The following is a 15,131-nucleotide window of genomic DNA, read 5'->3' as shown; positions in this document are numbered from 1 at the left end:
ATTATTGATATAATTATCGCGAAGTGTAACTTTGAATTTGCTTTGTTGCTAGGGCTAAAATAACACAGGAATGAATTAACCATAGCTGTTTGTACCAGTAAAGTGAATGGAATGTTCTAGTATAACAGAGATATGTCACCATATGAAATACTGACATAAAATAGAAAGGAGTAAGCTACAGGAAACCATTGCAACTGAATACAAAGGAATGGCTAAAATGTGTGGGCTTGAACTCCCCCAAAATCCAAGAAGAATTATCATGATAGATGCTGTGCCATATTTAAGGGAAGCTGACTGAGCAAAATATAGTAGAACTCATTAAAAACAGGGGGGTTGGAGCTAGATAATATTTAAGGTTCCTTCCAATCCAAACCAGAGATTGAGGACCTGTGTATATTAGACCAGTTTGAGCACGATGCTTTCTACATACTACTGTACTGAATATGTCAGGCTTGTTATTCTTTTACTAGCCACGTTTCCTGGTTGTGAATTACAGATCACCTTTTAACACCATTCACCTTCCTCACTTCAAACCCCAGTATGCTTTTTCATGCTCTTCAGGGTTTTTTTCCGATGGAATTCAAGGTTAGAAAATGCACCAGCTATGGAAACAGTTTCACTTCAAAAGGGTAAAAGCAAAAGCAGAATTTTCAAAGTGAGGAAAACAAAGGAATGTTGGATTTTATAGGTTATCCTCCCTGATGAGCTGCCTCTGTGACTGCAGTTAAGTGTGTTTAGTGAAATAACACTGCCCTCTAGTGTCTTCAGCTACGCATATTGTTCAACCTTTTCCCTTTTCTTAAATAAAAGGGACATATCAAATCACCACATTCATTTTGAAAGAGATGTAAAATAAAGACTGTGTTAACTCACTTATCAGCTCATAACAGGCTGATTTTTCCTGCCTATGTCTAATTAAGGTGCTGAGAATAAAACCCACAGATTAAACACATGTACCTACACGTACGTGTAAGTAGTACTTATCATTGCAAAAAATGTCAAGGAAGAGTTGGATGATTTCTTTACAGCTTCAAAAATGACGATTAAATATTACACTGTATCAATGAGCATCGACCATATTTTGAAGGATGCAAAAATGAGACACAGCATGACACAAATTTCGAACACAATTTTAAGACTGGCCCGTGAGCCATGCAAAAAGCTTTCATTTCTAAACCAAGCATTTCTGCTAAAGAATCTCTTATTGAAGATTATGAAATATCAAGATATGTCTTTCTTACAAAGCTAATAGCACCTTCAAGTGAAGCAAATGTTAAATATCACAAAATCCAAAATAATTACCAAGGTCAGCTCATTATCTCTGACTCAGAGGTAGTTAAAAGAAAATCCAACAAGGAATAAGCTCTTGATGGAATATTAACATCTACTTTGAACATTCGGAGACTTTTGAGATACTGAATTTTCTTTGACTATTATGAAATTTTGATTTTCCTAACAAGAACTTTTATGAGGAATGTTTAAATACAGGAGTTTTTCACATGCCTAGAGCAAATTTTTCCTTATGTCTGATGAAGTTTTAGCAGTATTATAAAAGCATACTTACAGATCCTTTCAAAGAGGTATCTTCCTCTTATGCAACTTAGTTTTAAGAATGGGTTACTGAAAAGCTATTACTAAATTACTATTACTTCCTTTAAAACTATACATATGTATCAGTTTGGTTTATAAAAAATGGATCTTAAAAATCTAGCTGGATCTACAAAATGTAGGTTTAGACCTATAAAAAGAAGTTTATCCCACCCTGCATTTGAAATTACAAGCTATTACCTATTTAGATATGTTTATGGATCAGTACGTTTGATGACTGATTCCTCGGAGGGCTGCCATGTAAGATCACTTTACTTACAAGATATTTTACGATATCAAAATACTGCAGAGTCTTTATCTTCCCAACAAAAGGTACATTATATGTTGAATACTGTGCAGGGGACAGGTCAAAATGTTCCCCTAACAGAGATCATCAGTTCTGCAAACCCTTTGCAGTCATACTGTAAAGCTTGGGCTGTGGTTTCTGCATGCCACTTATATAGCTTATGTTCATGTAAAAATCAAGCCTTTTTCATAGACATTTTAGAGCTCCTTTATTCCCCCAATTACCTTTTGGTGTATATTGGCCACTCTGCATTCTTACCAATTCCTACTTTCTTTCCTGTGGCATTTTCACACATTTAAAGTACCTAATTGCGCAGAACTACCACTACAGTGGCATTGTCAGGCTAACATAAAGATGTCTCCTCTTGTGATCATGTAAACTGTTACTAAATACTATTTCATATGGTATTACAAAATTATACTGTACTTTACATACATGATTTATTCACATTATCATTCTGTAACGACCCTCACTGTAGGTCATAAAGGAATTACTGTACTTACTTTTGAGATCTAAATTTCTGGCTCCTGCTGTGCTCTGTGTTGTGATTTTAGTGTCGATCTTTACAGTATGGAGATTGTTGGTATCCCTTGATATCATCACATTATGCCACTGGTTGTCATTCAGAGGTTTATTGGAACTTCCTTTGATGAGGTTTGCACCATTTCCCAAGTCAAACACATAGTGTAAATACCTGGGCAAAGAGAAAAAATTGGAAAAGTTTCCTTTTTCTTTACATAGCAAGGGGGCACTACTTAACAGGTCTAATATTTCCTATTTCCTTGAACGCCTCAGTAGTGCTGGTAAAACCAGAAGACAACAACCAATACCAGATGTGGAAACAACCTTAATTCAGAGAAATCACCATTTGTTTAGATGAGCTGAGCTGCGGTCCCAAGCTTCTGGAAAGTAACAAGCACTCCATGTACCAACGCATGCATACATACGTAGAGAGAGAACAAGAAGGAGGCTATGAATAATACTTCTTTGTGGCAAACACTATAGAAGTGATACCTATTATTTACTTTCATATTGTTCAGGCATCTAGCTTCATCTGGAAGAAAAAGTCACAATAAAGCATAAAGTTTAACACGAAGAAACAGTTATCAACCATATATGCCCAGTCATATAAAGATGTATATCCTAAACTCTCCCTTGTATTTCTCCTGTTCATACATTTTGAATAGACTGGGTTTGTCATGATGCTAAGCCATACATACCCTTTTACTAATTCAACCACAATGAAATCATTTCCATCGCCACTGTTATAAAGTATCAATCCATCCAGAGAGGTTGTTTTGAACTGGAAAAAAAGGTGCATAGATGTGTATGCTTGTAGTGTTGCCAAAGCAACATAACTTGCTTTTGTTTTAAAGGTTACAGGGTCTGCTATGATGTTCCTGAACCCAAATCTTGCATTTAGCTCACAATAATCGATGTCTCCATTTTTACACAAGTCAATGTATGCCATGCCATTAAATGTAAGGCTCTGGAGATGCCCAATGAAATTAGAAGGCACAGAAGACAGGTAGCGCCGTTCTGTTATTATTCCTGTTTCTATGTTGTGGAATTCCAGTCGTGTGTGATCACCAGCCATTTGACCTTTAAACAGTAACAAGAAAACACATGTTAGCATCTGAAAAGGGAGGTCAAAAGGCATATCATGTGATTACGTATCTGCATCAATTTCACACTTTTCAGAATGTACAAGATCAATTCTTGACTCCAAAGAGGATTCTTCTAATTCATTCAAACATCCAGGAGCCTTTCCACTGAGGTCAGTATATTTGGTTAAGGCCAACAGCTCAAAACATACCAGCTCACAGTATCAAACCACCAAATCCCTCACTTTGGTTACGATTAACCAGACCCATGGTTGTACTATAAGCAACTGCAATTAATTAACCCCACATGAAGACCACAAAGGCAAATTTCAGAGTTAAAATCACCTCATCACTATTTGGGAGATATTTTTTCATGTGTTTTGCTTAGAAGTGCATCATTCAGCAAGAGGAAGGAAGGATTCCTGTTTAAGCTGTTTCATATACCTTAATGCTGGGCCTGCTGCAAACCCCTGTGCTGCAAGGCTGATCTGTTGCTTGAAATCACCTAACTTTGTACCATGGGAACAAATTGTGGGGATAAACTGTGTGAAATGGGGAAAAGCCTAAGAGATGGATGAAGCAAAAAGCCTGCAGTGACAGTGTATGTCAGTGTTTTGTAATACTGAAAACAGCAAGGGACTTGCTTGCATCAGAAAGGTAGCCAAACCCAAGCCCCACAGCTAACTTCGAATCTTTCTTTTTCATGCAAAGACTCCTGCACAGCAGAAAGCCTAAAATTTGCTGACTATACAACTAATCTGAAGGAAAAAATCAGCACTGCCAGGGTACACTGCATACAATGCAGCTAAGTTTTTAAGCTACTTACTAAATACCTGACCCAGCACATCAAAATTGTGTCCACTGAAGAGTTCCCTTTTCTAACAGACCTTCGGGTTTTTTTCCATGCTTATTTTAAGGAAGTAGGGCAGTACTATCACAAGGCTGATTCATGGTCACATTGTGTGGGTATGATGACAAAACAGCTTGTTATTATTAATCAATTTTACCACTTAATCTGCCTTTTGCAAATCATGGCGTAGATTTCCCAATTCCTTTACTGTTTTGCCTCTCAGGGAATACAAAGAAGGTGAACAGCAGACCTAGCCAAGCTGGAATGAATACTGGCATAAAACTGCCAGTATTTATTATAAAATATGCCAATAATACAAGTTCCCACAGTGGCAGTGCAAAGCTCACCATAGTTCTGTTGGTCCTTCTCTGAATGCATTATTCCAAGACGAGAGCGTGAGCTGGACATCTTAAGCAGTGGTGCAAAAACCCCTAAGGCAGGTTTAAACAGCTGTACCTTCATCAGGTTTATGAACAACTGTCTGTGTACGTGTGTGAGAGCAGGAGAAAGATAAGGGCAAGATAAATGTAGTTATTAGGGCTTTCCACTGGGAGATGGATTCACTAACAGGTTAAGTCACAGCACTGAGGTATAAATACATGTATAGCAGTGAAGTTAGAGCCAAAATAGGTCTGCAAGCTTTAACGCCATTCAGACCATGCACACAAATTGCTCTAATACTTTATGATAAATATTTATAAGCAGTTTACATAGCTTCAGGATGTGTCTATGTAAGAACTAATTCTACTGGAGACGGACTTCTGACAAGGGCCTGTAGGGACAGGAGAAGGGTGAATGGCTTTAAACTGACAGAGGGGAGATTTAGGTTAGACATAAGGAAGAAATCCTTCCCTGTGAGGGTGCTGAGGCCCTGGCCCAGGGTGCCCAGAGAAGCTGTGGGTGCTCCATCCCTGGCAGTGCTCAAGGCCAGGTTGGACAGGGCTTGGAGCAACCTGCTCTAGTGGAAGGTGCCCCTGCCAGTGGCAGGGGTTGGAACTGGATAAGCTTAAAGGTCCTTCCAAACCAAACCAGTCTGGGATTCTGTGATATTAATATCACTGAACACCCTCAGCATTTGCAATCTGCAGTCATACAACCAAACACTACAAGAGACTCCTTCAAACCCAAGGAGAGCCACCCTGACATTCTTGTTTCTAAACACCAGTTATGAAGACACTGCTTCCCCTGATGTGCAAGCAAAGGTGGGTTCTTCCATGTGGTACTGTGTCAGGGAGCTGTTTTGAAAAATGCCAAATCTGTAACTTTCTGCAAGGCCAAGAGCTATGTAATGGATCACATACAGAGAACTGAAGATCCTGCTTTAGAGAGGAACATTATGTATTCTAGCCTTATATCACTTAAGATGGCATTGCATAAATGTCATGGCAAAAATCCACAAAGCTTTGGCCTGTAGCACAGTATCCTCACTAAATTAAATGTACTTCTTTCTTGAGCATAGTTACAAGAAAGTTCCAGACTCTGGGCTCACATCCCAACTCTCTAACAGTTCAGTTGTACAAACATGCTAACAGGACTTGAGGCTTCACACAATGTTCCAGTTATTTGCAACTACAGCAACGAAAAACAACAAAAGAGAGAGAATGCAGCCTGAGCCTAAGAGGTTGGGTTTGGGTTTGGTTTTCATTTGTTTGGTTTGGGTTTTTTTTAGCACTGGTCAGGTTGGTGAATAGAATGCATTACCTGGCACTATGGGACATCATAATCAAAAGATTTTCTGTTCAACCTCACTTGCCAGAATTTCAAGTGTTTGGTGTATTTTACATGAGACATTAGGAAGAAGTTCTTCCCTCTGAGGGTGGTGAGGCGCTGGCACAGGGTGCCCAGAGATGCTGTGGCTGCCCCATCCCTGGCAGTGTTCAAGGCCAGGTTGGACAGGACTTGGAGCAACCTGGTCTGGTGGAAGGTGTCCCTGCCCATGGTACGGGGTTGGAACTGGTTGAGCTTTATGGTTCCTTCCAACCTAAACCATTTTGATTCGTATCTGTAAGCCAGGTATCCTTTCCGTTACCCAGCTGTAGTGACCTCCTTTAGTCCACTTTTATTTTCTATACATATCCAGAAAACAGGATCCATCAGGGCTGTATTTAAATTCCTCTGTGCTGAATAAATTTTCCAAAACCACCTGTATGCCATCCAATGAAAGCTACTTATGATTCTGAAAGATATTATTTATCCATGTATAAATTAGGCGTTCAAAGATACCTAAGCTCAATCGATGGCGACTGCAGGTGGTATTTCATAACCTGCAAAAAATGTCAAGTCAGGCTCAGTTTTTAATGGCTTCCCCTCCAGCTTAAGCTTTCTGGACCTTTTTTCTTTTCCATATTGGAAACGGAATCAAAAAAGGAAAACACAGTGCGCGGTGAGAGAACCTGCAATTTCTGGAAGTCCATTTTTTCCTCATGCTCCCTATAAATTTGTAACAACCTTTCACACGAATAACCACCAGGTTATATTTTAATCACATTTCTTATTGTTGGGACATCTGTAGAAAAGCTCTAAGCAGTTCAGAGCAAGAGCACTCCAATTTGTTACAGCAGCTCTTCTACTACCCCTCCAGGAAATCCAAAGCTACTGCAGATTAAATCGCATTGTGTACATTTGACACTTAAGCTCATGAAGGCTTTAGCAACATACTGTGTTGCAATTAAAGAAAAAAGTCTTGGCGCTACATGGCAATAAAGATTTTTCCATGTTGAAAATTTAATATTCTTGGGACTAACAGCTGATTTCCCATGTTACCAGGCTTTCAAGTTCCCTCCAGCTCCTTCTCTCATGCCAATTCCCTCCTCGCTGATGGTGGAGGCCACAGACTGGCTACACAGATTTCTGCAGGGAGTTTTTTATCCTCCAAAATACTGGGATAACTTTCTCCCCTTGCACGAAGCACATTAAACATCTGTGGCCTATGCAAATGTAGGTAACTGCCAGCTGAAAGAACTGAGAGGGATTTTGAGTCAACTGGTCACCTTCTTATACAGGTACTGGCATGGGGAAGAACACAAGTTTTGGACCAGAAAGCTGGACCCACAGGCAACACTTTTGCTAGGTCGGGAGGCAACTGAAGGTACTCACTGGCTTTAACAGCTAGAATAGAATAGTTCAGTTGGAAGGGACCTACAATCACCTAGCACAACTGCCTGAGCACTTCACAGGTAAAGCGTGTTTCAAGAGCATTATCCAAATGCCTCGAACACTGACAAGCCTGGGGCATCAACAGCCTTTCCAGGAGGAGAGTCTCAGCTATTTACTGAGCCCATATTTGACAACAATTAGCTACCTGCAACAGAGAGTGATAACAATTTACAGACCTGTATTCTTTACTTATTACTCCACCTGACTAGACTCTGTTTGATAGAAACCTCCTGTTTGTATTCTAACCCTTCACACATATTTTGAGCTGAGCAGCTGGGACTGAACCCAAAGGTGGTAACAGTACTTTTTTGTAACTTGCAGTATTTCTAAATAAGAAATCTGCCACAGCAAGCCCAAGAAACGTGCATTTGGTTAGAGATGCTTTATAAGCAGCTCCCCCTAACTAGAAAACATCTCAAAGGAGCCTTATTATTTAAGCTGCAGTTGAAGCAGCAGGCTAATATTTTTCAGTATAGTTCCTCCAATACCATATACTTCCACAAAAAACCTAACTGGTTTAGGTCATGATCCAAGGCATCATCAAATATACAGACTAAATTTTTGCTTCACCTCTGGAAGAGCTATTGATCATTTCTGATGGTAGAAAATGTGTCTTTGCAACTATATGAATACACAGAAATTATTTTTCTACCAGTGACATGGTGTTAAGGGTTGTGCTGAAGTGAAAAGGGACTACTAACAAAGGGGCTTTCAAGACCCCATTAAAATTGCTATCATTTTAACACAGCTTAGAACTAATGATAAAAGCTATTTAATACTATATGAAAACAAATGGAAATACTAAAGAGCTAACACAAAATCAGGCATATTGCATTGTGCAAGGAATCAAGGCCAGAAGCCAGGCCTGCTGCCATTAACAACATATATATAGACCTTGTCTTTAACAGAACAAAATTAAAGTCTTCTCTACTATAATTTCTGATAATATATACATAGGAATAGATTTCTAACATCTGCTAGCATTCGTGCCATGTTTATTCTCCCATTTCAACTGCTATTTGAGAAAAACATGTTGCCTAGCATTTAATTATGGAGGGCAGCTGATGCAAAATTTAAAACACAATAGAATATCCCTCAAACATTTATTAAACGCTTTCTCACAGCAATGTCTTAGAGTTGAAGCTTAGAATAATGCTGCCAAAAGCATTTTACTTGCCTTCTCATTAGTGATGTATCAAATCACTTCTCTCCAATTACTGTATAAAAACATTCATTTAAGTCAGCATGAAGGTTTTCATTCATTCCAATAGCAATGTTAGAGTAACATGAACATCAAGTGTAATAATGCACTTGTAGTACCAGGATTTCAAGATGCAGAAAACAGATTTTGTATCTTAACCAAGTAAAGAAAAAAAATAAGCATCTGCTGCTTTCAGACAAAGGCATTTTACTTCTGTCATGTTTTGGTTTGTGCTTCCCCCCAGTAACACAGAGTCCCAACGCCACGCTACCTGTCACGGCCTGCTGGTCATCCACCATTAACTTTAAACTCTTTCCTCGCCGAACCACCCGCACTGTGTGCCACTCATTATCATTGAGGTTATAGCCAGCAAAAAGGGTTTCTGGACCTTTGCCTGTAGGATATGCCAAACAGTCATTATGCAATCTTTACATCAGTTTACATGTGAACCTCACAAAGAGAAAGAGAAATACAGAGAAACTGGCTGGGCAAAAGTTAAAACTCACCAAAAGTGACATCAAGCAAGAAAATTATGAAGTATAAGCAAGCCTCAAAATACAAAGCTACTATCTTAAAACTATCTTCTATTGCATATTTAACTATAGAAATGTATTGTATATGCACGTTTAAGGAACCGGGTTGTCATAAATAGGCACAGTCAACATAGATTTAGTTACGCACTTCCCAGTCATATATAAATCCTGTTTAAAAAATGGGACTACTTCAACCAGAAGAACTTCAGCATGTGCTTACAAGGTTGGATTTTTGTTCCCCCATTAAAAATTGGTTGGGGGAAAGGTGCAAGTGGTAAATGTGTGTGCGTGTGTCTTAGATTTTTCTTCATCTCTGTCAGCTTCTCAGCCTTTGCTTATTAGGACTTCTCCGATCAACTATTAATTTATCATACAGGTGACCCATTAACATTCAGATGCAGTGCTGTCTGATGTCAGCAGATCTTCAAACCATGTTCTCCTTTTTCATGTAATGGATACCTTTTACTGTAATCTGCTATTTTTGTTAGCAGTACAACAAACACTTTTGAAGCAAATACAATTCTACATATAGCACAAAGTACTTGCAATAACTGCAGTATTCACAAATCTAAGAAACAAGGTATCTTTAATATCTAGGGAAAAAATCTCGGAAGAAAATTATTATGGAAATAGTCCCTTACACTGTTTAACAAGAAGAGAAAGCAAGCAAGAAAACTCCTGACTATGAACTATCACTGACAGGACTGACCAAACACTGAACCATTCAACACTTATGTGCTCAAACCCATGCAGTGACTCTCCAAAATATAAAGCTAACCTACAACTACAAAATACACTCTTGCAAAATAGAGACCTCCCTGAACTCTTTTTTAGGCAGAATAAAGGCTGCTGATAACTAAATGGAAGAGGTAATTAAGTAGCATTTGGCATAAAACCATCAGGGTTACAGTGAGACAGACCATTCCTTCCACCGCACCCTTCCGCGTGACTGCACCCCATGTGCCAGCCTTCTTTTCACAGGGATATGCCACCGGGTTTGAAACTCTGCCACATTTCTTTTTGGATTCTTTTCCACCCAGTACAAGCTGACTGTGATGGATGAGGTCTGTTAATAACTGAGTACTATACAGCATTTTCTAAAATCAAAACCTCTCCGGCTTCAGGACTGCACAGAGAAAAAGTCACTAATAGCTTGCTGTAGCTGTTCAGCATATTGGACTATTTTCCTCTCAGATTTTTTCCATTTTCTTATCAGCATTTTTCTTAATTGCTACTGGTTTATTGCCCTGCTTTTATATGCAATCTTTGCTATTTTGAGCATGTCAGGGGAGATCCAGGAATAAAAATACTAGCTACAGCAAAGACAGTGAGATCCCAATGACATCATGTTGCTTTCCCTATGCCTCAGTATTGATGCTAGCCTAGAAAAGGTGTGCTAACTCAGCAGAAGGAGACATATATGTGCTCACGGGTGCCAACTACCTGAATTGTTCTGTTCCTTACCTGTTTACTTTCTTTGACAAGAGAGATGAGGTTTGCATAACACTTAAGTGAAGAGAGCCTACAAGGATGCCAGAAAGGGACTCTTGATAAGGAACTGTAGTGATAAGACAAGGGGGAATAGGTTCAAACTTTAACAAGGTAGATTCAGGTCAGATACAAAGGAGAAATTCTTCTGTGAGGGTGGTGAGGCACGAGCACAGGTTGCCCAGAGAAGCCCTGGCAGTGTTTAAGTCCAGGTTGGATGGGGCTTGGAGCAGCCTGGTCGAGTGGAAGGTGTCCCTTCCTGCCCATGGCAGGGGGTTAGAACTGGATGAGCTTTAAGGTCCTTCCAGCCCAAACTATTCTGTGATTCTGTTATCTTTGGATATGGTGATATAGATGCAGTGAATAATGCTCTTTAAGCAATTTTTACTATTCTATATTCCATTAGGTGATTTAATGGAAGCAATTTCTAACCAGATTCTGGAGACAAGGGAAGGATTTACAAGATCTACGTAAGTAGCATGAATACAAATCTTAGTGAATCAACAGATCTGCCTAGAAACACATCACTTATTATTGTTTTAAATGTTACAATTTGCTAGTCCCACTCCCTTATCCCACACCAGATGTCTAAGAAACCTAAAATCACATGGAATTTTCATTAGCTCTCACATTAATAGCCCCCTGTAGTGTCCCATTCATGTAAAGGTACCTCAGTGTACATAAATATCAAGTCCAACTTGGCTGCTCACATTTATACAGGCAAACATGTCTATTATCTTTTAATGGTCAGGGGGAATCCTGCCTGACCAACCTGGTGGCCTTCTATGATGGGGCTACAGAACTGATGGACGGGGTAGAGCAGTTGATGTCATCTACCTGGACTTGTGTAAAGCATTCGACGCTGTCCCACACAACATCCTTGCCTCTAAATTGGAGAGACATCAATTTGATGGATGGACCACTCAGTGGATAAAGAACTGGCTGGATGGCTGCATGCAAAGAGTTGTGGTCAATGGCTCAATGTCCACCTGGAGATCAGTAACGAGTGGTGTCCCTCAGGGATCGGTGTTGGGACCGGTCTTGTTCAACATCTTTGTCGCTGACATGGACAGTGGGATTGAGTGCGCCCTCAGCAAGTTTGCCGATGACACCAAGCTGTGTGGTTCGGTTGATACCCTGGAGGGAAGGAATACCATCCAGAGGGACCTCGACACGCTTGTGAGGTGGGCTGATGCCAACCTCATGAAGTTGAACCAAGCCAAGTGCAAGGTCCTACACCTGGGTCGGAGCAATCCCAGGCACAGCTACAGGTTGGGCAGAGAAGAGATTCAGAGCAGCCCTGCAGAGAAAGACTTGGGGGTGCTGGTTGATGAGAAAATGAACATGAACCAGCTTCAGTGTGTGCTTGCAGGCCAGAAAGCCAACTGTATCCTGGGCTGCATCAAAAGGAGCGTGACCAGCAGGTCGAAGGAGGAGATCCTGCCCCTTTACTCTGCTCTTGTGAGACCTCACTTGGAGTATTGTGTGCAGTTCTGGTGTCCTCAACATAAAAAGGACATGGAACTGTTTGAACAAGTCCAGAGAAGGGCCACGAGGATGATCAGGGGGCTGGAGCACCTCCTGTATGAAGACAGGCTGAGAAAGTTGGGGCTGTTCAGCCTGGAGAAGAGAAGGCTGCTTGGAGACCTCATAGCAGCCTTCCAGTATCTGAAGGGGGCCTATAGGGGTGCTGGGGAGGGACTCTTCATTAGGGACTGTAGTGATAGGACAAGGGGTAATGGGTTAAAACTTAAACAGGGGAAGTTTAGATTGGATATAAGGAGGAAATTCTTTTCTGTTAGGGTGGTGAGGCACTGGAACAGGTTGCCCAGGGAGGTTGTGAATGCTCCATCCCTGGCAGTGTTCAAGGCCAGGTTGGACGAGGCCTTGGGTGACACGGTTTAGTGCGAGGTGTCCCTGCCCATGGCAGTGGGGTTGGAACTAGATGATCTTAAGGTTCTTTCCAACCCTAACTATTCTATGATTCTATGACTTGTAATCGCTTCTTGTAAAATGAAACATATGTTTCCCTATGAATCTTTCCTTTGCAAGACTATTTTGACTAAAAAAAATCAGGTCAGAACTACCTGTAATATGCCTTTGTTCACATTGCACACAGTCCAAAACTGGATTAAGGGGACCTGTGGTGAAAGGGCTATGAAAAAGATGAACCTGGGTATAATGCGCCATGGGACAATGCATGGAAAGTAGTCTTAGCCTTGTAGAAACTAGCTACCTTGCATGGAAAAGAGGCTTTTCCTTCCTGAAACCAATCTCTAACAGGGAAGAGGGGTTTTGTGTTGTCATAGAGAACACAAGGAACTACAGAACAGCAGGATCCAGTGTCTAGATATTGTGTATGGGCCTGTCACATCCCGTTGCCTCTCTGCAAAATACCATGGTAGCTGGAGAGGTGGAGGAAGAAGGACAGATGCCCACCATTCCTCTAGAGAATGTAGTGCTTGGGCTGCTTCTTGGCCAAGAACAAGTTTTTGCATTACAAAAGTAGTAAATGTGCTTGTGAGCAGTGTATTTAGAAGAACATTTTCTAAATGCTGTAACACAAACCACATAGGAATCCCTTAATACCCCACAAGAGTACAAGGACTGAAGAAAAGTCTTAATATATCCAGTTAAATGACACTGGCTAACCTTAAACATGGGTTATATTAGTACTTTCCTCACTGATTTTCAAATATATTGACATGAAATGAATTTAAATATCATATTTTGAGATAATAACAGTTCAGACCCTTCTTCCATCCTGGTTTATAGTCAATCTACTATAGATCGAAATCTACTAAATCACTGGTTCTCCAGTCTTTTTCTGACTTTACACAGATCTGATTGCACTTCATTAAAATCACATCAGCAGAAAGTGCTGTTGTATTTAAATCAGGATTGGCACACTGACACTTTTTTGGGGGACTGGGCTTTTTTTTTTTTTACCCTCTTCTTTAAAAGCACTATGTACCTTCCATGAGAAGAAAACAAAGAGTCCTGATTTAATTCTGTTTTCCACAGACTGATACTACTCTTCCAACCTTACGTCCTTCCACTCACATTTCCCATGCTGTCCTTCCCCTGGAACTCATCTCTCTTTCTAGACTGGGCACAGTTAATTTGCTTCATGTACCCAGCACTTGTTCACTTTGAGCTACTGATTCTCTCCAATGCTAATAGCTTAGACATAAACTTTCCTTTCCAGAGACAAGCTCTAACCTGCAAAAAACCACTAAAGTATCTCCTCTTGCATAAGTATGAAATTTATTATCAACATCTATGTTCAGCTCTTTTCCTATTTTAAAGTCTTAAATAACTAGTAGATTTTAAGCATCCCTGGAGTAAATAGATAGTACCAAATAAAAAGTAAAGGCACTTTTATGGCTCCTAGAATTTGCTCATAGTCTATCATGCTAGTTAATACTGCAAATTCCTTTAAAAGCAGGTAGCTTCTTGTACAGCCACCTTTTTACATGGGAAAACCCAGCCAAATAGAGGTACAAATCTTGATGATGCAATTCATTATGAGCTAGGACATACAAATGTAAAGTCCCGTATATCCTACGTTATAGCTTTACTTAGGCACCCAAAGTTGAGCTTACTTTGTTTTCAGCGCATAAGCGAGAACTTATCTGCATTTGGTCCTTTTTAAAGTTAAAGGAAAAAAGGATGAACCTTAAAAAAAACAACTCCTCATTTTCAGTGTGCTGAATATTCCAAGTGTTCTCTGGGGATTCCCATTCTTTTTACGATCTTGTGATGAACCTGCTCAGCCTAATTCAAGCACTGAAAATTCAAATGGCCCTGTTAACCGATGGTAATACACGTACTTTCTCTCTTACAGATATTCATCCTATGATACTTCAGTTAGATCTTTTAACCAACTACTCAAACAGAACTTCATAAAAACCAAGCTCATCACTTTGAAAGAAAACACCAGCTTTTGGCATTGTACCAAAATACAGTCAAAACTAGTTGTCTGAACCCAGCACAGAAACTATTACTGCCTCTTACAACGCCACCCACCTAAGCATATACTGAAATACCACACAAACTTGCTTGGAACTGTCAATTGTGTGATCAAAAGTCAATATGAAAAATGAAGTATCAAAAGAAAGACAAAGTGAATAAAGACTATCAAGGGAGACTGGATGGTTCAGTGAATGCTATACTAACCTACAGAACCCAAGTTAGTTACAAGCAAATAACTACTATTGATTTATTGCTCAGTATAAGAAATACCAGTGTTTCCAGGCTAGTTTTCTAACAGATAGCTATGCGGACTGCAGCGATCAGTATTAGGTGGCATTTCCCATTTGAAATTTGAGAGTAAGTGGACAAAGTGACAAAACCCTGAGATCACTCAAGTTAATAAGGAATACTGCTTTGAGGTCTGGGATGC

General features: G+C 40.0%; 1 protein-coding gene across 24 annotated transcripts in view; it reads right to left on the bottom strand.

Annotated features, from left to right (window-relative positions):
• NRXN1 (neurexin 1) overlaps positions 1–15,131 on the bottom strand; it is a 677,900-nt gene that overhangs the window by 366,181 nt on the left and 296,588 nt on the right. For all 24 annotated transcript variants that reach the window (XM_057432404.1, XM_057432405.1, XM_057432403.1 and 21 more), the window contains 3 exons: positions 8,977–9,099; positions 3,115–3,496; positions 2,398–2,588 (listed from right to left, as the gene is read on the bottom strand). In XM_057432404.1, the coding sequence (XP_057288387.1) occupies positions 2,398–2,588; positions 3,115–3,496; positions 8,977–9,099 (696 nt within the window). The remainder of the gene's footprint in view (positions 1–2,397; positions 2,589–3,114; positions 3,497–8,976; positions 9,100–15,131) is intronic.

The sequence above is a fragment of the Pezoporus wallicus genome, unplaced genomic scaffold, assembly GCF_028554395.1.
Source record: "Pezoporus wallicus isolate ANWC-B61680 ecotype Strahan unplaced genomic scaffold, APGP_CSIRO_Pwel_v1 contig_3267, whole genome shotgun sequence".
NCBI classification, from domain to species: domain Eukaryota; kingdom Metazoa; phylum Chordata; class Aves; order Psittaciformes; family Psittacidae; genus Pezoporus; species Pezoporus wallicus.
Note: the sequence above shows the minus strand (reverse complement) of the source record. Positions and strands in the feature narration are given on the sequence as shown.